Raw genomic sequence first — 21,099 nt, 5'->3', positions numbered from 1 at the left:
TACAAAATGGTGTTCGACTATTTTACAATATTATAACACAGATAAAGATGGGTGAATTCTATTCCAGATTCCAACCAACAATTGTAAGTCTTGTTTACCATCTTATTGTATATTCTCAGTATTAGAAATGGTAAGGGACAGCAATTAAATACCGAATAAGGGAATATTTTATGATATATATAAATATACAAACAATGACAGGCAGGAAAAGAGCCTCTGGTCCATCCAGACATTCCCACACAATTTTGAAACAGGTCTATCTTTCACTTGAAGGAATTCAGTGAATCGATGATTCCCACATGAGCCGGCAGCCTGTTCCCGAGTCCACTATTCTCTGGGAAAAGAATCACCTCCTGATATTTCACCCAGATCTGACCTTATACAATTTACAACTGTGATCCCTGATCCTCTCTAAACTATTTATTAGAAACAAACTGACAACTCAAACACAATCTATTTCCCTTCATCATCTTATAAACCTCAATCACATCACCCCAAGTCTCTGCTTCTCTATAGTGTAGAGACCCAGCTCTCTTATTTCTTCTAATTTAGCTGCACCTGTAACTCTGCTTTCACAAGATTTTCATTTAACTGGTTCCTTTCTGTGCTCCAAAGCTGAGTCATTAAACTGAAAACCTTTTTACAGTAATCATTTGAGACTGGGATTGAAAGTATGAAAGTTATGAGTTTAAAAACTTTGGCTGCTTTCATGTTATGGAACTCATTTGAAATCTTCCACCCATCTTGATAATTTCTAAGGAGAACAGAATTAATCAGCTAAAAATTTGTTGGCAGCAGTTTTCAGGCAGGGTTGCGGGTTTGCAAATCACGATCTGCTCGTGCCCGGTCCCGTTGATACTGGCTGCAGGCAAACTTTGTGCTGCCTCCTCAATTCAATAATTTCAGCGTGTAGCCCAGTATGACCTGTACTGCTGGATGGCTGAACACTCAGCAGGGGGCCGAACAGTGTGTGAGGCTAACACGAGTTCCAAGAAACCTCCAGCCATAAAGACAGTTTGTTCCTCTTAAAGAGAAGTTGCAGTGAATGAAAGGAGGCTGCTGCTGAGAGTCAGTGCAGCAATTGGAGAGAATGGAAATGGAGCACCAGGGCAGAGAGAGGACCCACGGTTCACAGATGTGACGCTGGAGGCCTTAGTTATGGAGATCAACAGGAGGAGAGACGCCTCAGTGGACTGAATTTTACAGCTAAACCGTGCGTCCTGATTTCGGGACCGGAAACGGGTGCCACTCCCAGGCGGGCGGGGATTGACCGGCCAATTAGGGGAGGTGCGGGGGCTGACCACCGAGAGTGCGGAGGTGGATTGGGAGGCAGCAGAGGCAGCATCAAGTGATGCTGTGGCAGATGTTGGCACCATTTATAAAGGGTTGCAGCACTGCATGTAATGGGGACTTCCTGGAAAGCTGAAATGTTTAAGGAAACCTGCAGCCAGAATGACAGAACGAAGACCCCACCTAGCCCATCATCAGTTCAGTGGTGCCTCCCTGCAGGTTCTCCTCCAGGCTGCAAGGGCAAGGTGAGAGGTCCTCTTCTACAGGGACAGGAGGAGGAGACCAAGCAAACATGAACAGAGATTGCAGAGGAGGTCACCCTCCCCCCCCCCAAACCTGGATCCAGAGCTGCAAGGCATCAATGACCTTATTCGCTCTGCCAAGGTGAGTACTCCATACCTCTTTTCCCTTTGGGGCTTGCATGTGGCAACACTAGGTTGAGTTGTTGGAGAGGGAGAGATCACCCAGTCATTGGCAAAGGGTCAGGCAGCAGCATATCCTGTCAGAGGCAGGGCTGCATCTCGATAAGAGGTGCCCGTCTGGAATTGCTGACCTCCACCATGTCCCTCGAGAGTGGTTTCATGCAGGAGGCATTCATGTTTCTCCATCATGGATCACTGGGCTGACTCCAGCACAGACATTGTGCTTGTCTCTGTGTTCATCTTTCTACAAACAGGACAAGACAGTACATAGCTTAACATTCAAGAGGGAGATGAAGCACCTGGAGAATCCACCAAGTCCTCGCAGTGCTCTGGTCAGCAGGGAGGTACAAGTGTGCTTTACAATGGAGGAGGAGCAGCTACCTTCTGCATCTGGGGGCGCCTGTCAAGGCGCTCCCATTGTGGACAGCGGTTCCTCAGCCCCTCTTCCAATGACACCAGCACCTCGCCAGTAGCTGTAACAACAGAGAAGGATCCTATATCCTCCAGGCCTCAGGCAGCCAGAGAATGGCCACCAAGATTGTCCCAAGCCACGGGGCAGCAAGGTCAGCACTCTGCCTCCGCCTCAGCTACAAGCACAGGGGGAGCATCACGTAGGAGCATGTGTAAGAAATTTAAGAATAGAATATCAAACTGTTAAGCCTTGTATTTGTTGTGACGATTAATAAATGATTAATGTATTTTGCCAGACATCTTCTAATTCTTGCTGCCCTTTGGGACTTCAATCACACACTGTCTCCCTCAAGGGGCTGGTTGAGAGGGACAATGCCACGTGTGGTCAATGCTTCACCCTTGCTGCTGTGTAATGGGCACCTGGGCACTGGACAATGGAATGCTAAATGAAGGAGGTGACAGCAGGGTTGCAGGAAGGTCAGGCTTTATTGGTATGTCTGCAACAGATAGTAAGGGTCTTATGACATGTCTGTGTATTAGTACCTCCCGAGCCTCCCTTGCGTGTATCTCATTGCGCTGTGCCCTTGGTCCCTGGGGCCTTTCATCTTGCATCACCTGGTCAGCAGCCTCCTCCACATCCTCATCATCGGAGGAGGCATCACGATTCACAAGATCCTCATTGTTGAACACCTTCCCCCTCTGCAGATCCAGGTTGTACAGTGTATAGCAGACCACCATGATACACGAAACCCTCGTTGGGGCAAAATGAAGGGTTCCACCGGATCGATTAAGGCACCTGAACATCTTAAGAAGGCCTATGGACTGCTGGAAGGTCCTTCGGGGTGCCCAGTGTCAGGGATGGTACCTCTCCTCTGCATCTGTGTGTGGGTTCCTCACAGGCATTATCAGCCATGTCGTCAGTGTGTAGCCCTTGTCTCCAGGTATCCATCCCTGAAGGCATACGGGAGGCCAGAAAAGCTTTGGCACCTGGGACTGCCAGAGTATGTCGGCGTTGTGGCTTCTTCCTGGGAACTGTGCACACACCTGAAGTATCCTCCGCGGTGCTCACAAACCAGTTGCACATTCAGCAAGTGAAAGTCCTTCCTGGTGATGAAGGCCACTGGTTAATCTGTGGGGGCCCTGATGACCACATACATGCAGTCGATCACACCCTGCACCTGGAGAATCCAGAAATGGACTCAAACCCAATGGCCTCCCTCAGCCTGACTGTCGGTGTGAAAATATACATCCTCACTGACCCTCTTGAATGGGGCATCGGTCAACACTTTGATACATCGATGCTCCACAGAATGTGAGATCCCACACATATCTCCAGTGGATTCTGGAACGATCCGGAGGCGGAGAAGTTCAGCACCATGGTGACCTTCAGTGCCACTGGCATTGAGTGGACACCACCTTCCCTGGAGCTCAGCTCATCCTCCAGCATGGCACAGAGATCAGTGACAGTCTGCCTGGAGAGGTGGAGTCTTCAAAGACACTGCTGCTCAGACATTTGAAGGTAGTTAAGCCTCGGAGAGTAGACATTCTCTGGAGGGTACCCTATTCTACATTCAGAAGGCTGGTCAAGTACCCCTCTGCTACCTTCTCCTACATCCCCACACCTCGGCAGATCCTCCTGTTGGCCCTGAGGTTACTGATCTCCCGCTGCCTGTGGCTGGACCTCCCTCCCTCTCTGCTGCTCCTCCTCCCCAACGTGGGCCCTGAAGCCTGGGTGAATGAGGTCCATGGCAAGTGGCCTGTCTCAGTGTACAAGGCCTTTGATGCAAATACCGATCCTCCCTTTCCCCACCTGTTTCTTCTGCTCAGGTGCCACTGACCCAATGGGACTCTGGCGACATGCCCCTGCAGTGCTGGCACCTGAACCCCCCTCCTGGCATTGTTTGATGCTGCCCTCGCTGCTCCACCTTCCCTGACATGCCACGCTGGCTCTCACAATGGCTGCCAGAGAAAGCCAACATTGAGCTCCTGCTTGCTTGCTGCCTGCTTTTACCAGGCGAGGCTCTGATGCCCTGTTTTCCCTTGCGTCATTTGCAAAGTTCAAAAATCCCCCTAAAATGGTGTCAAATGGCCAATTAATTGTCTTAATAACTTCCCGCCACGTCCATGTGCAATGTCCTCCTGCCATTGGGAAAATATGGAAACAACGTGAAGACGTCGCGCTTCTGGTCCAAAGTCTTCCGTTCCGATTTTCCGTGCCACCCCATCCCGTCCCACCTCCTTTCAGCCCGTTCCCAAAGGGCTTGGAAAATTCCAGCCTACGTTTCCGCAGGGGAGCAGGGGACCCTCAAGTAAAGCCCTCTGAAGGGATTGGGACCTGGTGGCCCAGTAGATGAACTCCTGGAGACCAACCCCAAGAACCTGGCAGCAGGGACGAAAGAAGTTGAATGACCTGGCTCGAGTGGTCAAGGTCAGTGAAGACATCATCAAAGGACATCTCCTACCCACCGCGCCACCAGTGCACCACAGCCCCATAACTCACCCATCATCAATTAGGACTCACAACGGACATTCAGATACTCCACCTCACCCTCACACACATTACAATGATGCCAACCTCACACCCACCTCACGCTGCCTTCTCATACCTCCAACTATTCAACTATGGCTCTCTCTTACTGTACAAGGTTGCCCACAATAGAAGAAAGCAATGCTGAACCAGCAGACCAGCAGAGGACGGTTACCATGGAAGAGATGGTGCTGTGCATCATGGGGCCGACTGTGACAGAGTCCGTGGCATCCAGCGTCACTGAGAATATTTAGGATGATGGTATATCACTGTCTTGTGACCTTTCTTAACTCCTGACTCACCCTCATCCTGCTATCTGGCATGATGTGCAAGCTGCAGATGGTGGGACGATGGACCCGTTGCTCCAGGAGGAGACAAACTGGAGGAGGGGAAATCAATGACATCTGTTGCTGCACCATATGTACATGGGGTGGGATCGATGGGCTGGATGGGCTTTTCCATCCTGTTCATTTGAAATTCATATGCATGCACTCTTGTGCAAAGGTACAATGCTAGACTCACAGAGATTTGTGCAGTTGAAGCATTTCTGGTTAAATTATAGAATTGCAGAAATAAAACAAGTTGTTACAATGGAGGCGGGAGTAATGCACTGTCAATTCAGTCCCAATACTCCACTGGTCACAGCATATTATTAAAGTTTTCCCACATACAGGAAATTAGCCAAATTAAACACTTTATTAACCCCCAGAATGAAACCGATCAAACTAGGTATCTTTAAACAACAACAAATTAACTATTTATTAATAAACTAAATCTTAAACACGATTGAGATAAACCTATGTCTAAAAGACTTTATAAATTCTTATTTATCCTAACCCTAATGCAAATACAAATACATTCAAAAACCAATGGTTAACCAGTTTAAAAATAATGTTTCTCATGAATAAATAAGTAGCTGAGTTATAAGTCTTTGTGGGTTATGTTCCTGGTTGGTGAGGTGTCCCTGAGTAGAAAAGTCAGATGCCACTCTAAGTCTCCAGGCAAATTTGACGAACAGACCCTAAGGGATAGGCGTTCAAAGCACTTCAGTTGCAGCAGATGTCACACAGTTCTTTCAACAAGGAGTCTAACAACAGGTCTATTTGAATTTTAAAATTGGCAGTCTTTAGTAGAAACATTACTGAGAATTCCAGCAAACACAAACAGACAACAGAGAGTCACTTCTGAGGCAAGGCCTCTTAGAGTTTGGAAGCAAAAAGGAACTTGCTACCTCCAACAATACAATTGTTCTTTTCCCAGATGTTTTTTCATATTTAGGCAAGAACATAGCCTGTAGCTCATGTAGACTTTTCTGCTGAGATATAGACCACTTCTTCCTTCAGAGCACGCTTCACTGGTTTCCAGATCAAACTGGTTTAAGCCAGTCTTTTGCAGACAGTCAAAAGTTACAATACACCACATGACCTCCTCTCTCCCCTGCTGTTGCCTCGGAAATGGGTGCAGCTGCTGGTACACTGTGCCCCCTAGTTTTTAAAGGCACACTGTTTTTAAACAGAGTCACTGTTTTTTAAACAGAGGAGAAAGTAACAGTTACATTCAAAGTATGCATATTTTGAATATCATTGTTACAATATCCAACTCTTCAGCATTCAGAATAGATTGTCAATTCTTGAAGGTAGGAGTGAATATTTTATCACTGCATTCTTTAAGTTTTCATTATTTATGTGAGTGTCCATCTATCTAGCTGTGATACATCAGTTGGCCTCATACAGCCATAGAAATTGATGAAATTCTCTGCAGGACTATGCCAAGTCATTCCTCCAATCCCATCTGAACACAGTCAGTGAACATCAGGGTAAATGGCTCTCTCATCAGACCCACACCACACTGGTCAATATAGTTCAGTAACATTATCTGTTTCCTTTATACAGCTGTCTCATAAGGAAAGAGAGCCCCAGAGGGTTTGCACACTGTCCTTTCATCTCTGAGACCAATGGGATGAAATATAACTTCTTCTGATGGATGCAAGGTGAAATGAATATGATTTTTTCCCCCAGTTAGCAGTACTTGGAGCCCCACTGCAAGAAGATGGCCATGATAGGCAATAAGTTGTCAATTTCATGTATTGGAACCACAAGGATAGCAGGTAATGTCCATACCAGTTTGTGTGTGTGTGTGTGTGTGTGTGTTTGTGTCTGTGAGTTTGAGTGTGTGCGTGCATGTGTGTTTGTCCCTGTGTTTTTAGTTTCTGGTCAATGTTAATGCCCAGGATGTTGATAGTGGGGGATTCAGCGATGCTAATGCCATTGAATGTCAAGGAGAGATAGATTCTTTCTTGTTGGAGATGGTCACTGCCTGGCACTTGTGCGGCATGAATGTTACTTGCCACTTATTAGCCCAAGCCTGGGTGTTGTCCAGGTCTTGATTTATATGGACACGGGCTGCTTCAGTATCTGAGGAGTTGCGAATGGTACTGAACATCATACGATCGTCAGTAAAAATCCCCACATCTGACCTTATGAAGGAGGGAAGGTCATTGATGAAGCAGCTGAAGATGGTTGGACCTAGGACACTACCCTGAGGAACTCCTGCAGTGATGTCCTGGGACTGAGATGATTGACCTCCAACAATCACAGCCATCTTCCTTTGTGTTTGGAATGACTCCAGCCAGTGCAGTTTCCCCCAATTCCCATTGACTTCAATTTGGCTAGGGCTCCTTGATGCCACATTCAGTCAAATGCTACCTTGATATCCAGGGCAGTCACTCTCACCTCACCTCTTGAGTTCAGCTCTTTTGTCCATGTTTGGACCAAGGCTGTAATGAGATCATGAGCCGAGTGGCCCTGGCCGAACCCAAACTGAGCTGAGTGAGCAGGTTGTTGCCGTTTAAGTTGTGCTTGATACTACTGTCGACGACACCCTCCATCAGTTTGCTAACCATCAAGAGTAGATTGATGATGCAGTAATTGGTCGGATTGGATATATCCTGCTTTTTGTGGACAGGATTCACATGGACAATTTTTCATATTGACGGGTAGATGCCAGTGTTGTCGCTGTACTGGAACAGCTTGGCTGCGGGCGCGGATAGTTCTGCAGCACAAGTCTTCAGTATTGCAGCTGGGATGTCGTCAGGAGCCATAGACTTTGCAGTATCTGGTGCCGTTTCTTGATATCACATGGAATGAATTAGATTGGCTCAAGACTGGCACCTGCGATGTTGGAGACCTCAGGAGAAGGCCGAGATTGACCATCCACTCAGCACTTCTGGCTGAAGATGGTTGCAAATACTTCAGCCTTTTCTTTTGCACTGATATGCAGGGCTCCCCCATATTTGAGGATGGGGATATTTATGAAGCCTACTCCTCGGGTTCGTTGTTTAATTGTCCGCCACCATCCATGATTGGATGTGGCAGGACTGTATTGGTGGCTGGGATATTCTGAAACAAGTGTACTTGCTGCTGACTCTGAACTCTAGATTTATTAATTGAGATTATAATCAATTTAAAATAAAGATTGAAAGATAGGCTAAATTACCAGAGAAACCATGTAAATATCCACAAATTGTTGTTTACAACATTTCTCTAGCTTTCTGATGATTGACTGCTGAGTCAGCCAGTACTGGATGAACAGAAATTTCCTACAATCAAATATTGGGAAGACCAAAGCCACTGTCTTTGGTCCCCGCTACAAAATCTGTTCCATAGCCACTGAATCCATCCCCTCCCTGGCAGCTGTCTGAGGCTAAACAAAGACATTCACAACCTTGGTATCATATTTGACTCCGAGATGAGCTTCTGACAACATATCTGCACCATCAGTAAGATCACCTATATTCACCCCTGAAAAATGTACGATTTCCCTCCGTGCGACCTCAGCTCATCTGCTGCTGAAACCCTCATCTATGTTTTTGTTATGTCTAGACTTGACAATTCCAACACACTCCTGGCTGGCCTCTCACATTCTACCCTCCATTAACCTGGGGTCTTCCAAAACTCTGCTGCCTGTGGATTAAATCACATTAAGCTCTGTTCACCCATCACTCCTGTTTCCCGCTGACCTACATTGGGTCCCATTGAAGCAATGCCTCGATTTTAAAAATTCTCACTCTTGCTATCAGAACCCTCCATGGCCACATCTCTCCCTATCACTGCATTCTCTGCAGCCCGATAGCCCTTTGAGACATCTGCGGTCCTCTAACTCTGGCCTCTTCAGCATCTCCAGAAATCCAAATACACTACATCTACTGGTTCCACTTTATCCACCTTGTTCAATACATCCTAAAAAAGAACTAGTAAATTTGTCAAATATACATTCCTTTTCATGAAACCATGTTGACTCCACTTGATTGTATTATGATTTTCTAAATGTTCTGCTTCTACTTCCTTAATAATGGATTTCAGCATTTTTCCAATGACTGATGATAGGAAAATTTGCCCACAGTTTTCCAGTCCGCTGGAACCTTCTAGAATATAAAGAATTCTGGAAGATTACAACCAATGTCTCCACTATCTCTGCAGCCACTTCTTGTAAGACCCTAGGATGCAGGCCATCAGACCCAGTGGACTTGTCAGCCTTTAGTCCCATATGTGTGCTTAGTAGTTTTTCTCAACTGATAATGATTGTTTAAATATAAAAGCAAAATACTGCAGATGCTGGAAATCTAAAATAAAAACAGAAAGTGCTGTAAATACTCAGCAGGTCAGGCAGCATCTGGGGAGAGAGAAGAACAGTTAACGTTTCAGGTCTGTGATGTTTCATCAGAATTGAATGATTGTTTTATGTTCTTCCCTCCCTTTTGCCCCCGATTTTCTACTAGTATTGGGATGTTTTTACCATGGAGACAGATACAATATATTTTTTCAAAGTCTCTGCCATTTCCTTGTTTCCCATTATTATTTCCCAAGGCTCGTTCTCTAATGGGCCGACATTTATTTTAGCTGCTCTCTTCCTTTTTATATACGTGTAAAAGGTCTTACTGTCTATTTTTTTAATATTTCTTGTTCATTTATTCTCATAATCTATTTTATCCTTTTTTTTAGTCATCCTTTTCTATTTTCTAAAATGTTCTCAAACTTCTGGCCTATCACTCTTTGTATACCCTTTCTTTTAATTTGATACCATCCTTGAATTCCTTTGTTAACCATGGATGGTTCATCCTTCTCATGGAGTCTTTCTTTCTCAATTGAATATAACTTTGTTGAGGATCATGAAATATCTCCTTAAATGTGAGCCACTGCTTATCTATCATCTTACCTTCTAATCTATTTCACCAGTCTACTTCAGACAACTCTGTCTTGCTACATTTATAATTGCTTTTATTCAAGACACTAGTTTCAGGCCAAAGTATTTCACCTTAGAAACTGAATGTGAAATTCTAACATGCTCTAACATGTTGCAATCACTCTTCCCTAGAAGATCCTTTACTATGTGATCTGTCAAGAAAACAATCAATACAAAATGAGGATTTTTAATTCATCAGTTGGAAACCTACACTACATTTTTAAAAAGAAGCTGGGATCCTACAGTTAACTTTTAAAAAGCTGGCAGCCAAGAATTTCACCACAATTTGCATTGAAATACCTCACATTCCAGGACATCAAACTGGCAACACATGTTTAACAAGGTTGCATCTAGAACAATGCCTCCTGAATTTATCAACATTTCTAATGGCAAAATGTTCAAAGCCATCTTGGAACATTAACAGTGGAGTCATACTTCCAGGGAGTGAAGATTCAGAAGGCTTTTGATAAGGTCCCACATAAGAGATTAGTGTGCAAAATTAAAGCACATGGTATTGTGGGTAAGGTACTGACATGGATAGAGAACTGGTTGGCAGACAGGAAACAAAGAGTAGAAATAAACGGGTCTTTTTCTGAGTAGCAGGCAGTGACTAGTGGGGTACCTCAGAGATCAGTGCTGGGACCCCAGCTATTCATAATATATATTAATGATATAGATGAGGGAATTAAGTGTAATATATCCAAGTTTGCAAATGACACAAAGCTGGGTGGGAGTGTGAGCTGTGAGAAGGATGTAGAGAAGCTCCAGTGTGATTTGGACAGGTTGAGTGAGTGGGCAAATACATGGCAGATACAGTATAATGTGGATAAATGTGAAGTTATCCACTTTGGTGGCAAAAACAGAAAGGCAGATTATTATCTGAACTGCAATAGATTGGGAAAGGGGGAGGTGCAGTGAGACCTGGGTGTCCTTTTGCACCAGTTGCTGAAAGTAAGCATGCAGGTGACGCAGGCAGTTAAGAAGGCAAATGGTAGGTTGGTCTTCATAGCGAGAGGATTCGAATACAGGTGCATGGATGTCTTGGTACAATTATACAAGGCCTTGGTGAGACCACATCTGGAGTATTGTGTGCAGTTTTGGTCTCCTTGTCTGAGGAAGGATGTTCTTGCTATGGAGGGAGTGCAGCAAAGGTTCACCAGACTTATTCCTCGGATGGCAGGACTGACGTATGAGGAGAGATTGGGTCGATTAGGCTTGTATTCACTAGAGTTTAGAAGAATGAGAGGGGATCTCATAGAAACCTACAAAATTCTAACAGGACTGGACAGACTAGATGCAGGAAGGATGTTCCTGAAGGTGGGGGAGTCCAGGACCAGGGGTCACACACTAAGGATAAGGAGTAAGACATTTAGAACTGAGATGAGGAGGGATTTCTTCACTCAGAGAGTGGTGAACCTGTGGAATTCTCTATCACAGAAAGCAGTTGAGGCCAAATTATTAAATATAGTCAAGAAAGAGTTATAGATAGTTCTTTGGGCTAATGGGATCAAGGGATATGGGGAGAAAACGGGAACAGGGTATTGAGTTTGGATGGTCAGCCATGATCGTATTGAATGGCAGTGTAGGCTCAAAGGGCCGAATGGTCTACTCCTGCTCCTATTTTTCTATGTTTCTATGTTTTTAAGATTGAAACAATGAGATTCGAGAGAGATTGAAAGTACCTGGACTCAAATCTAATTAAATTGCAAACAAGGACACTGGACAATCATGTGACTACCTCCCCATCTGTGGAAAAAAAACTAACAGTCTTTTGCAAAAGGACAAACTCCTGAAACTTGGAAGCAGACACGCTTTGAGTGCTAACCAGGCAAGACCCGGTGCAGAGAGTATAAAAATTGGCAAGTCATGCTGCAGCTGTACAGAACCTTAGTTAGGCCACACTTAGAATATTGCGTGCAATTCTGGTCGCTACACTACCAGAAGGAAGTGGAGGCTTTGGAGAGGGTACAGAAGAGGTTTACCAGGATGTTGCCTGGTCTGGAGGGCATTAGCTATGTGGAGAGGTTGGATAAACTCGGATTATTTTCACTGGAACGACGGAGGTGGAGGGGCGACATGATAGAAGTTTACAAAGTTATGAGTGACATGGACAGAGTGGATCGTCAGAAGCTTTATCCCAGGGTGGAAGAGTCAGTTACTAGGGGACATAGGTTTAAGGTGCGAGGGGCAAAGTTTAGAGGGGATGTGCGAGGCAAGTTCTTTACACAGAGGGTGGTGAGTGCCTGGAACTTGCTGCCAGGGGAGGCGGTAGAAGCAGGTATGATAGCGACGTTTAAGAGGCATCTTGACAAATACATGAATAGGATGGGAATAGAGGGATACGGTTCCCGGAAGTGCAGAAGGTTTTAGTTTCGACAGGCATCAATATCAGCACAGGCTTGGAGGGCCGAATGGCCTGTTCCTGTGCTGTACTGTTCTTTATTCTTTGTTCTCTCTCCAGATAACATCCCAAGTCTGAAACCTGTCTGTGATGGTGGAACATCCAAGTCCACCATTGCTACAGATAGAGACCCCCGGTAGGAAAGCCACCTACAACTCTTTCTCCATGAAAACCCTGAACTGGTTTGGCCGGCCACTAAGTGCACTTCTACCAGTCAGAGACTTCAAGATTACAATTTGTTTTACGTAATACAATAAACCCACCACTTTCTTGTTTAAACTCAAGAAAACCTGTCTAACTGGTTCTTTTAGGATCACAACAAAGGTAAAAGTTGAAACACTCACTGACATGATAAGTACATCTATTGTTTTAAAAGGAATAAACACTGTTGCGGTCAAACAAGGAGAAGGACAAGAGGGGAGCCTTGTGACCCCTCCTCATGTGATTGTAACAGAAATTTTTAGGCTTGAGTCCATGTCATTACCCAAAGACCAACAGGAAATTGGAAGAAGGAAACCAACTTGATCCCTATCAAAAACATAAAAACTTAAAAACTTCAATACAATTTTTCTTGTGGATTTCGCTGCTAGAGTACTAAAATGTCCACATTCGATGCCAGTACCTTCCTACACCCAAGTGAAGTAGCCTGGGACAGGTTTAAAGGCCTATCTATTGAATAGTTGCAGAATATAGCTGGGCATTTAGGATTACTATCCAGCCAAAAGCTAGGAAACACGAAATTCTAAAACATGTGGCCAACCATTTTTCACTTGAACCAGAAGACTCAAACAGATTTGGAGTCAGAAATAGACAGTGTAACATTAGCTAAGATACAACTAGAACAGAGGAGATTAGAATTAGAATTCCAGAGAGAAAGAGCAGAGAGAGTGTCAGAAAGAGAAAAGGAACGAGCTTTCCAGAAGGAGAAGGAGGAAAGGGAGTTAAGGCAGCTCGAATTAACTAGGGGAAGATCTAAGACATCCTGTGAAGGCACGGCTAGTGAGGGAACTGCCCCTAGCTCAGGACTGAGTGTTGAGCTCTTAAAGTTCTCCCAGTTGATACCAAAGTTCAATGAGGGGGATGTGGAAGCATTTCTCATCTCTTTTCAAAAGCTTGCAAAACAGCTGAAGTGGCTGGCAGACAGCTGGACTCTGTTGTTACAAAGCAAACTAACTGGAAAAGCCTATGAGATATATTCCCTTTGCCAGATGAGAGTTCATCAGACCATGAGATGACTAAAAATGCTATCCTGGGCACATATGAGCTAGTACTGGAGTCGTACTGCCAAAACTTCTGAACCCTCCAAAAGCAGCCTGAACAAGCTTACCTGGAGTTTAAAAGAGTTGCTTTTTACCATTGGATATGGACACTTAAGATACAGCCTACATATGAAAACCTCAGAGAAGTGATCCTTCTTTCAGAGTTCAAAAACTCATTCCCCCTTTTCTTTAAAACGCACATAGAGGAACAAAAAGTTCCAAGAGCCAGGCAGGCCACAATCCTCGCTGATGAATTTATGCTTGTCCATAAGCCCTTATCCCAAGGGAACTCTTCCCTAGTCACTGCCAAAAAATCGAAAAGGATAAAAGGTGGGAGGGTGATAGGAGCCTGAACAGCTATGGGTGAGAAGGGAAAGCAGGACACATAAGTGACCCTCCTCAGGCCAAAAAGGAAGGAGCGAAGCCCGAACACCTGTGTGTTTCCATTGTAACAAGGCAGATCACCTTCAAGTTTACTGCTGGAAGTTATGGGGAAAACCTTTCAGATTAATCAGGGCACACCAGATCAGTGCAGGAAAAGTGGCCCTGATGGATAGCACAGTAGATCAGGCTGTGGTTTTAACTGCGGCAGTAAAACCCAATAAACCTACCACTCTAAGTGCGGGAAAACATAACAAATGTTACCAGGATTTTGTGTTCAGAGGAAAAGTGACCCCATACCCCTCGAGTGAGGCAAGCAAGCCCATAGTCATACTTAGGGATACGGGAGCCACCCAATCCCTTCTGCTTGGAAAAGGCATGACCTTTCTCCCAGAGAGTGCATTGAATGCTAGAGTGTTAGTGAATGGTATGGGAGGGCAGTGGATGCCCATACATTTGTTGCAACCTTGTTTCAGGACTGGAAACCATGGGTATTGTCCCTAGTTTAGCTGTGGACGGGGTTGACCTGTGCCCGGGTAATGATCTTGCGGGGGCAAAGGTGGTAGCTTCCCCAATAGTTTTAGAGAGACTGAAAGAGGTCAGAGAGACAAAGCAGTTGCAGGAGAAGGTCCTCGGCATTTTCCCTGACTGTGTGGTGACGTGGTCCATGGCCAAGCAAACTCCATCAGCGGAGGCTGAACTGGCACTGCAGACAGATGATCCTACTGTCTGGTTATTTGACACCTTCTTTGGGAAGTTAGAGGACCCAAAGGATGGGTTACACAGGTCTTCCTTAGTTGAGTCTCAGCAAGTCGACCCAGTAGTAAAAAAGTTAGCACAGACTGCTCAAACTGAGGCTGAAGCACAGAGAGTCCCAGCATGCCACTATTTAAAGAATGAGGTGCTGATGAGGAAGTGGAGACCTCCTCACAGACCTGCGGACAAAGAGCGGACAGTGGTTCACCAGATAGCGGTGTTGCCGAGGTACCGTGAGGAAATGCTGAGAATAGCCTACGAACCTCCAATATCTGCAGATGAAAAACCCAAGCCCGTATAAGACAGCATTTTGACTGTCCAAAACTCCACAAAGATGTGGTGGAGTTCTGTAAAACTTGCCACACCTCCCTTCAGCTGAACCCATCACACCCCCTTCCACTATTAATTCCAGCACACATTCATCACTTGTGCACTAATCAGAGAATCATAGAATGGTTACAGCACAGAAGGAGGCCATTTAGCCCATTGTGTGTGTGCTAGCTCCCTGCAAGAGCAACTCACCGAGTCCCTAGACCTTCCCTTCATCATAAGTTCAGAAGTGGGGATGTTCGCCGATGACTGTACAATGTTCAGCACCATTCCAATGCCCTTACCAAGATGGTATTCGGGCGTGGGCCACACCGGAAATGCGTGGAAGCTGCACGGATGAAATTTTGGTTCCAAAATGGCACTTGTAACATTGAAACTACTGTCACTACAGAGCTCAATTTTGCACCCTCTGTTCTTTAATCTTTAAAAGATATCAAAGTATTTTGTTACCTGGCACAAGGTGGAGCCCTCAGACTGGGAAACTCTCACAATGGCGACAATGGGGATCCACATAATACAGAAGATTATCATACACCAGCCAAGTGCTATTGCCCAGACAGGGTATTCAACAGGTCCATATGTTGGTGGGGCAAATGTTGCTAAGGACCAGATTAAGATTGCCTGAATGAAATGATTGCACAAAACAAGATCAGGTACAGAATGAGAGACTGCCAGCAGCTTGATTATTTTCAGTTTAAATGATTAAAAGATGTAACATCTCCTTACTGCCAGCAAACATGGAGAAATTAAAAACCAACACACTCTCCACCACAGCCAGAAGAGCCAATTCCTTTCCCCAATCATCATCTCAATGTCCTTGATGAATCTGTTTATCCCTGTGAACAACAAGAAGACAGAGAGACACAATCACTTGGTTTGTTCTGTCTTCAGGGCAGTGGTTTGTGGTAGAAGTTCATCTCATACAGGGCGTTACTAATAAACAGATTAAATGAGAGAAAGGAACATTTCGGATTTCAAACAGGGTGACTAAACTGTTCCTGTCACCAATCTGATTGCCTGTGAAATTAAAACGTTTGTACAAATCCTGAAGAACTCACTCTAGGAAAAGCTCATGTTTCAGGTCTGTTCTGAGATGGACAGGTCCCTGTTATCAGAATGGGGGAGGATGGACTATCAAAGTGAGTCTTTTGTCAGGAGTTGAAGAATCGCAAATGGATCCCAGAAGAAACATCATGAACACACTGAAGCAGAGTCTTACCGGTTGTTCCAACCACCTTGATCATTGGGAAAAACTGGTAACTGACTGAGTTGAGTGGTAAACAGTTATATATGTCAGGATGAAGCTGTTTGAACAATATCCCCATGAGCAATTCGCAGGAAAATGCCTGCAGGAAAATTGACCCCATTCACAAGCAGCTGTAACCCAGCAAGAACAAGGGATTATAAGTGAAGGATGCAGAAGGCACGACCTGCCTTTTGTTGGATTTTGGCACCAATTGGGGAAAGATCTTTGACAACTCAGGAGAGAACTTGAATTCTCTTCATCTTCAGATATGAAGAGCTATCTACAGCGCATCACCCAATTCATTTATCTTGGTTTTACTAAAGAGAAATGAAGATCCACACAAGTACTTTTTAACTGAATTATTTTATTTTGTTTCTGTGTTTTTCCCGTTGTACTCACCATAGATCCAGCTTAGACCAATGAGTTCCAGCAGAGTTATTGTAATGAGAATCCATCCAGTACAGAAATAATCCACTAAATGTAACCAGTAAATTCCAGCCTAAAATTAAATGGAAAATTAGAAAATGTTACATGAGAGAAACACAAAACTCAAACATTAAAAAATAAGAAATTAAAGGGCTTTGAAAAACTTACACTTTTAATTAACTACCAAACACCCAATTCTAACTTGTCTGCTCAATTTTTCCTCATTCCTTTAAGTTCTGGAGTCAACTGTGTAGCTGTTTTCTGCACCCCATCAGTGGCTCAATATACTTTTTGAAATGAGAACAAAATTGCTTGCAATACTCCAGATGTGCTCTCAATAGAGTCATATACCTCTCTGGATGGACACATTAAGTTCTTTGTTATGCATCTCAACATCCTGTCTCATGTTTTAACAGCCTGGGAACGTGGTGCTAACAGTATTAATGACACGTCCATGAAAACCCCCAAGAACTCGCTCCCTTCACAATACTTCAACTACGTTCCCATTTAACACATCCTCTACATCCATCTTGCCTCTTCTGAATCTCACAGCATTATATTTCCCTTTATTTAAATTGCATCTGCCATTTCTGGCCTAATTGTGTTCATTTACCATGGTTATGTGGGTAAGTGCTACTGTTAGTATAGAGACCACAATATAATTGTGGATGATGAAGGTCTTTCAGTCCATCTTTATTCTGCCATTAAGACTTTGCCAACATCCCGACATTGCAGCATTTACTTGTTTCTTTAATGATTCCAAGGTTTTCGTCTCCTCGATGAGAAATTAGTTCCACACATAGATCTCTCTTTGTGTGTTGAGGAATTTCATTATATTATCTGTCAAATTACCTTTCCTAGTTTGAAGCCATGCTCCCTAGTTTCATAGTTTAACTATTCATAATATATTTCGCAAACTTACATTCCTCTATAAGATCATGTTTCAGATGCCCACTATCCAGGCTGAAAAGTCAATTTCTCCAGTCTTTCCTCAGAACTCAGAGCCTTGACACTGGGGATCAGCCTTGTGGGTCTTCTCATCACAGCCTCCAGTGTTTGAATGTCTGTCTCTCTTACTTAGAGGAACTGAATGCAGTAGTGGGCCAAGTGGTCTCTTTCTGTGCCTTAAACTTTCTATGATTCTCGTCAAGGTGGGGTTTGACCAGAGTACTGTAAAGCTTGATGATCACCTCCTATAATTTATATTCTACAATTATGGTGATGTAGTTAAACATTGTTTTTGACTTTGTTACTTCTGATCTTCATTGGTTGGATATGTTTAGCGTTAAGACTGCTATGATCCCTAAGTCTTGTTCCATTTCTTTCTCAGCTGTTTCAACATCATTCATGAAGTATGTATGCTTTCAACTCCAGTGTTCATTTCTTCCATCACAATGACTGTCAGTGCTTCACAGAGCTCTTTGAGTGAGGAGCTGTAAGTTTGTAATCCTTTTGCAATGTACAATAAATGTGAAACTGAGTAAAGATAGGCTCCAGCATCATCCTTCCACAACAAGCATTCTGAAATTTAACAGCCATCCCCGATTTCTCACCTCCATGCGACCCCTTTACGACATAATCTGCAAGCACAGCACTGGTATTAACATGCATGCTGATGACACCCAACTCTGCCTCAGCACCACCTCTCTCGACTCCTTCATTGTTGCTAAATTATCAGACTGCTTATCCAACATCCAGTACTGGATGAGCAGAAATTTCTTCCAATTAAATATTTGGAAGACTGAAGCCATTGTCTTTGCCATGCTCCAAACTTCATCCCATAGCTACCAACTCCACCCTTCTCCCTGGCAACTGTCTGAGACTAAATCAGACTGTTCACAACCTTGGTGTCATATTTAACCTTGAGATGAGCTTCCGACCACATAGCTGCACCATCGCCAAGACTGCCAATTTCCACCTCCATTACATGCCCCTGTCCCAGCTCATCTGCTGCTGAACCCTCATTCGTGCCTTCATTATCTCTAAACTTCACTATTCCAACCCACTCCTAGTTGTTTCCCACATTCCACCTTCCGTAGACTCAAGGTCATCCAAATCTCTGCTACCTCACCTTAACTCACACCAAGTCTGTTCAACATCACTCCTGTGATTGTTAACCTAGTCAAGCAACGCCTTGATTATAAATTTCCAATCTTTGTTTTCTCCATGGCCTCACCCTTCCCTATCTCTGTAATCTCCTCCAGTCCCACAACCCTCCAAGATATCTGCACTCATCTAGTTCTGGCCTCCTGAGCATCCCGATTTTAATCGCTTCACCATTGCTGGCTGTGACTTCAGCTGCCTAGGACCTAAATGCTGGAATTCCGTCCCTAAACCTCTCTGCCCCTCTGCCTCTCTTTCCTCCTTTAAGACATTCCTTGAAGCCTGCCTCTTTGACCAAGCTTTTGGTCATCAGGCCTCCTTATGTGGCTTGATGTCATATTTTTGTTTTAAAATGCCTCTGTGAGGTGCCTTGGGACGTTTTATTACATTTAAGATGCTATATAAATATAAGTTGTTGTTATTTGATTTATTCTGAGCATGCTGTTTTTGGGAATATATTTATACTGAATGCTCTGAATTATACTTTTAAAGATATTTCACTCATGTTGTACTGCAGGGTTGTACAACTACCTTCAGTTTACTTGTTTCAGCTACTCCTTTATTTAATCAAATTTAAAAGTCTTGTAACTAACAATTGATCTTAGGTATTTTTAACTTTCCGATCATGTTATACTTTATCGTTCTGAGATTGCTTTTCACAAGAGTGCCACAACTTCCATGTCTTATACCCTTCCTATCTCCGCACAGAGGTAAGTATCCCCTTCGCATGATGAACTGCTGATATACAAGAACATAAGAAAATAAGAAATAGGAGCAGTCACAGGACATATAGCCCCTCGAGCCTGCTCCACCTTTCAATGAGATCATGGCTGATCTGACCATGGCCTCAACTCCACTTTCCTGCCTCCCCCTTTGACTCTCTTGTCAATCAAAATCTGTCCAACTCAGCCTTGAATATGTTCCATGACCCAGCCTCCGTTGCTTTCCGTGATAGAGACTTCCAAAGATTAATGACCCTCTGAGAGAATAAATTCCTCCTCATCTCCATCTTAAATGAGAGAGCCCGTATTCTGAAACTGTGCCCCCTAGTTCTAGATTCTCCACGGGGAGAAACATCCTCTCAGAATCTCCCTTGTCAAGCCCCTCAAAATCTTTTATGTTTCAATGAGATCACCTCTCATTCTTCTAAACTCCAATGAGTACAGGCCCAGCCTGCTCAACCTTTCCTCATAAGCCAACTCCCTCCTCCCAGGAATCAAACTCATAAACTTTCTCTGAACTGCCTCCAATGCAAGTGTAATGAGTTCTTTATGTTGTCTGTTTAGTTTAGTTTAGTTTAGAGATACAGCACTGAAACAGGCCCTTCGGCCCACCGAGTCTGTGCCGACCATCAACCACCCATTTATACTAATCCTACACTAATCCCATATTCCTACCACATCCCCATCTGTCCCTATATTTCCCTACAACCTACCTATACTAGGAACAATTTGTAATGGCCAATTTACCTACCAACCTGCAAGTCTTTTGGCTTGTGGGAGGAAACCGGAGCACCCGGAGAAAACCCACGCAGACACAGGGAGAACTTACAAACTCCACACAGGCAGTACCCAAAATTGAACCCGGGTCGCTGGAGCTGTGAGGCTGTGGTGCTAACCACTGCGCCACTGTGCCGCCCATGCAACATAAATGAGATGCATGGAGTTCAGTTATGCTAAAGATTTCAAACAGGTTTATGACAGTTAAACTGTTATATACAGTACAGAGCAAACTATTTACAGAACCTTACTCTGGGTGTTACAGTTACAGAGTGACTCTGGCTTCGAGTCACATGACTATGTCCTGGTACTTAGCTCTTTAGCATACTAAGATCTTAAAGGGGCATTGCTCTGAAAGGCAATCGTGCAACATTCCCTTTCGCTCCAAAGATGAATCTCCTATGTTACAAGTAAAAATGCATAAAATTAGATAACATCAACATTATTTACACATGGATAGAGCTTATGAACTTTACACGTGCAGAGGCTTAAGAATCCATGTATCATTTTTGTGGTTTGACAACTCTTCCAGATCTGGTTATGGTATAACCTTCTGGGGATGTGGATTTCACCCTTGGCTGTCCTGGGGTTGTAGACATGTTGTCAAAGCACTGGCTGCCGTTCTGTTGATCTGTCACACCCCCACCATTGGAGCGTGTTCCCTCGAGTCCGCCGTGCACAATTGGAGTACTGCACACCTCTCACTTGGCTTTGGTTCCTTCTCAACACCACTCTGCTAGATGTTGTAATCTCGTAGGACGCAGGCTCACATCACACCCCAGATACCTCTGCGGGTAACCATGTTCT

The 21,099-nt window shown here is 44.2% G+C and overlaps 2 protein-coding genes across 15 annotated transcripts in view; one reads left to right on the top strand and one right to left on the bottom strand.

Moving 5' to 3' along the window:
• The window catches only part of LOC137377780 (sodium- and chloride-dependent neutral and basic amino acid transporter B(0+)-like), a 96,339-nt gene that overhangs the window by 5,690 nt on the left and 69,550 nt on the right, over positions 1–21,099 (bottom strand). For 2 of the 4 annotated variants that reach the window (XM_068047826.1, XM_068047827.1), the window contains 3 exons: positions 16,664–16,763; positions 15,745–15,854; positions 15,469–15,639 (listed from right to left, as the gene is read on the bottom strand). In XM_068047826.1, the coding sequence (XP_067903927.1) occupies positions 15,469–15,639; positions 15,745–15,854; positions 16,664–16,763 (381 nt within the window). Of the gene's footprint in view, positions 1–15,468; positions 15,640–15,744; positions 15,855–16,663; positions 16,764–20,543; positions 20,692–21,099 lie in introns of those variants that run through there. The other 2 variants (XM_068047829.1, XR_010976485.1) reach the window with 2 other exon arrangements.
• The window catches only part of LOC137377784 (sodium- and chloride-dependent neutral and basic amino acid transporter B(0+)-like), a 101,221-nt gene that overhangs the window by 55,417 nt on the left and 24,705 nt on the right, over positions 1–21,099 (top strand). For 3 of the 11 annotated variants that reach the window (XM_068047841.1, XM_068047842.1, XM_068047843.1), the window contains exon 3: positions 6,669–6,757. The exons of 1 other annotated variant lie outside the window; for it this stretch is intronic. In XM_068047841.1, coding sequence (XP_067903942.1) covers positions 6,669–6,719 — 51 coding nt within the window. In that variant the 3' untranslated portion in view covers positions 6,720–6,757. Of the gene's footprint in view, positions 1–6,542; positions 6,758–18,020; positions 18,126–21,099 lie in introns of all 11 variants that reach the window. 7 more of the 11 variants (XM_068047836.1, XM_068047837.1, XM_068047838.1 and 4 more) reach the window with 4 other exon arrangements.

This window comes from Heterodontus francisci, chromosome 15 (assembly GCF_036365525.1).
Source record: "Heterodontus francisci isolate sHetFra1 chromosome 15, sHetFra1.hap1, whole genome shotgun sequence".
Lineage (NCBI taxonomy): Eukaryota > Metazoa > Chordata > Chondrichthyes > Heterodontiformes > Heterodontidae > Heterodontus > Heterodontus francisci.
The sequence above is the reverse complement of the archived record's forward strand: the minus strand, read 5'-3'. Positions and strand labels throughout refer to the sequence as shown.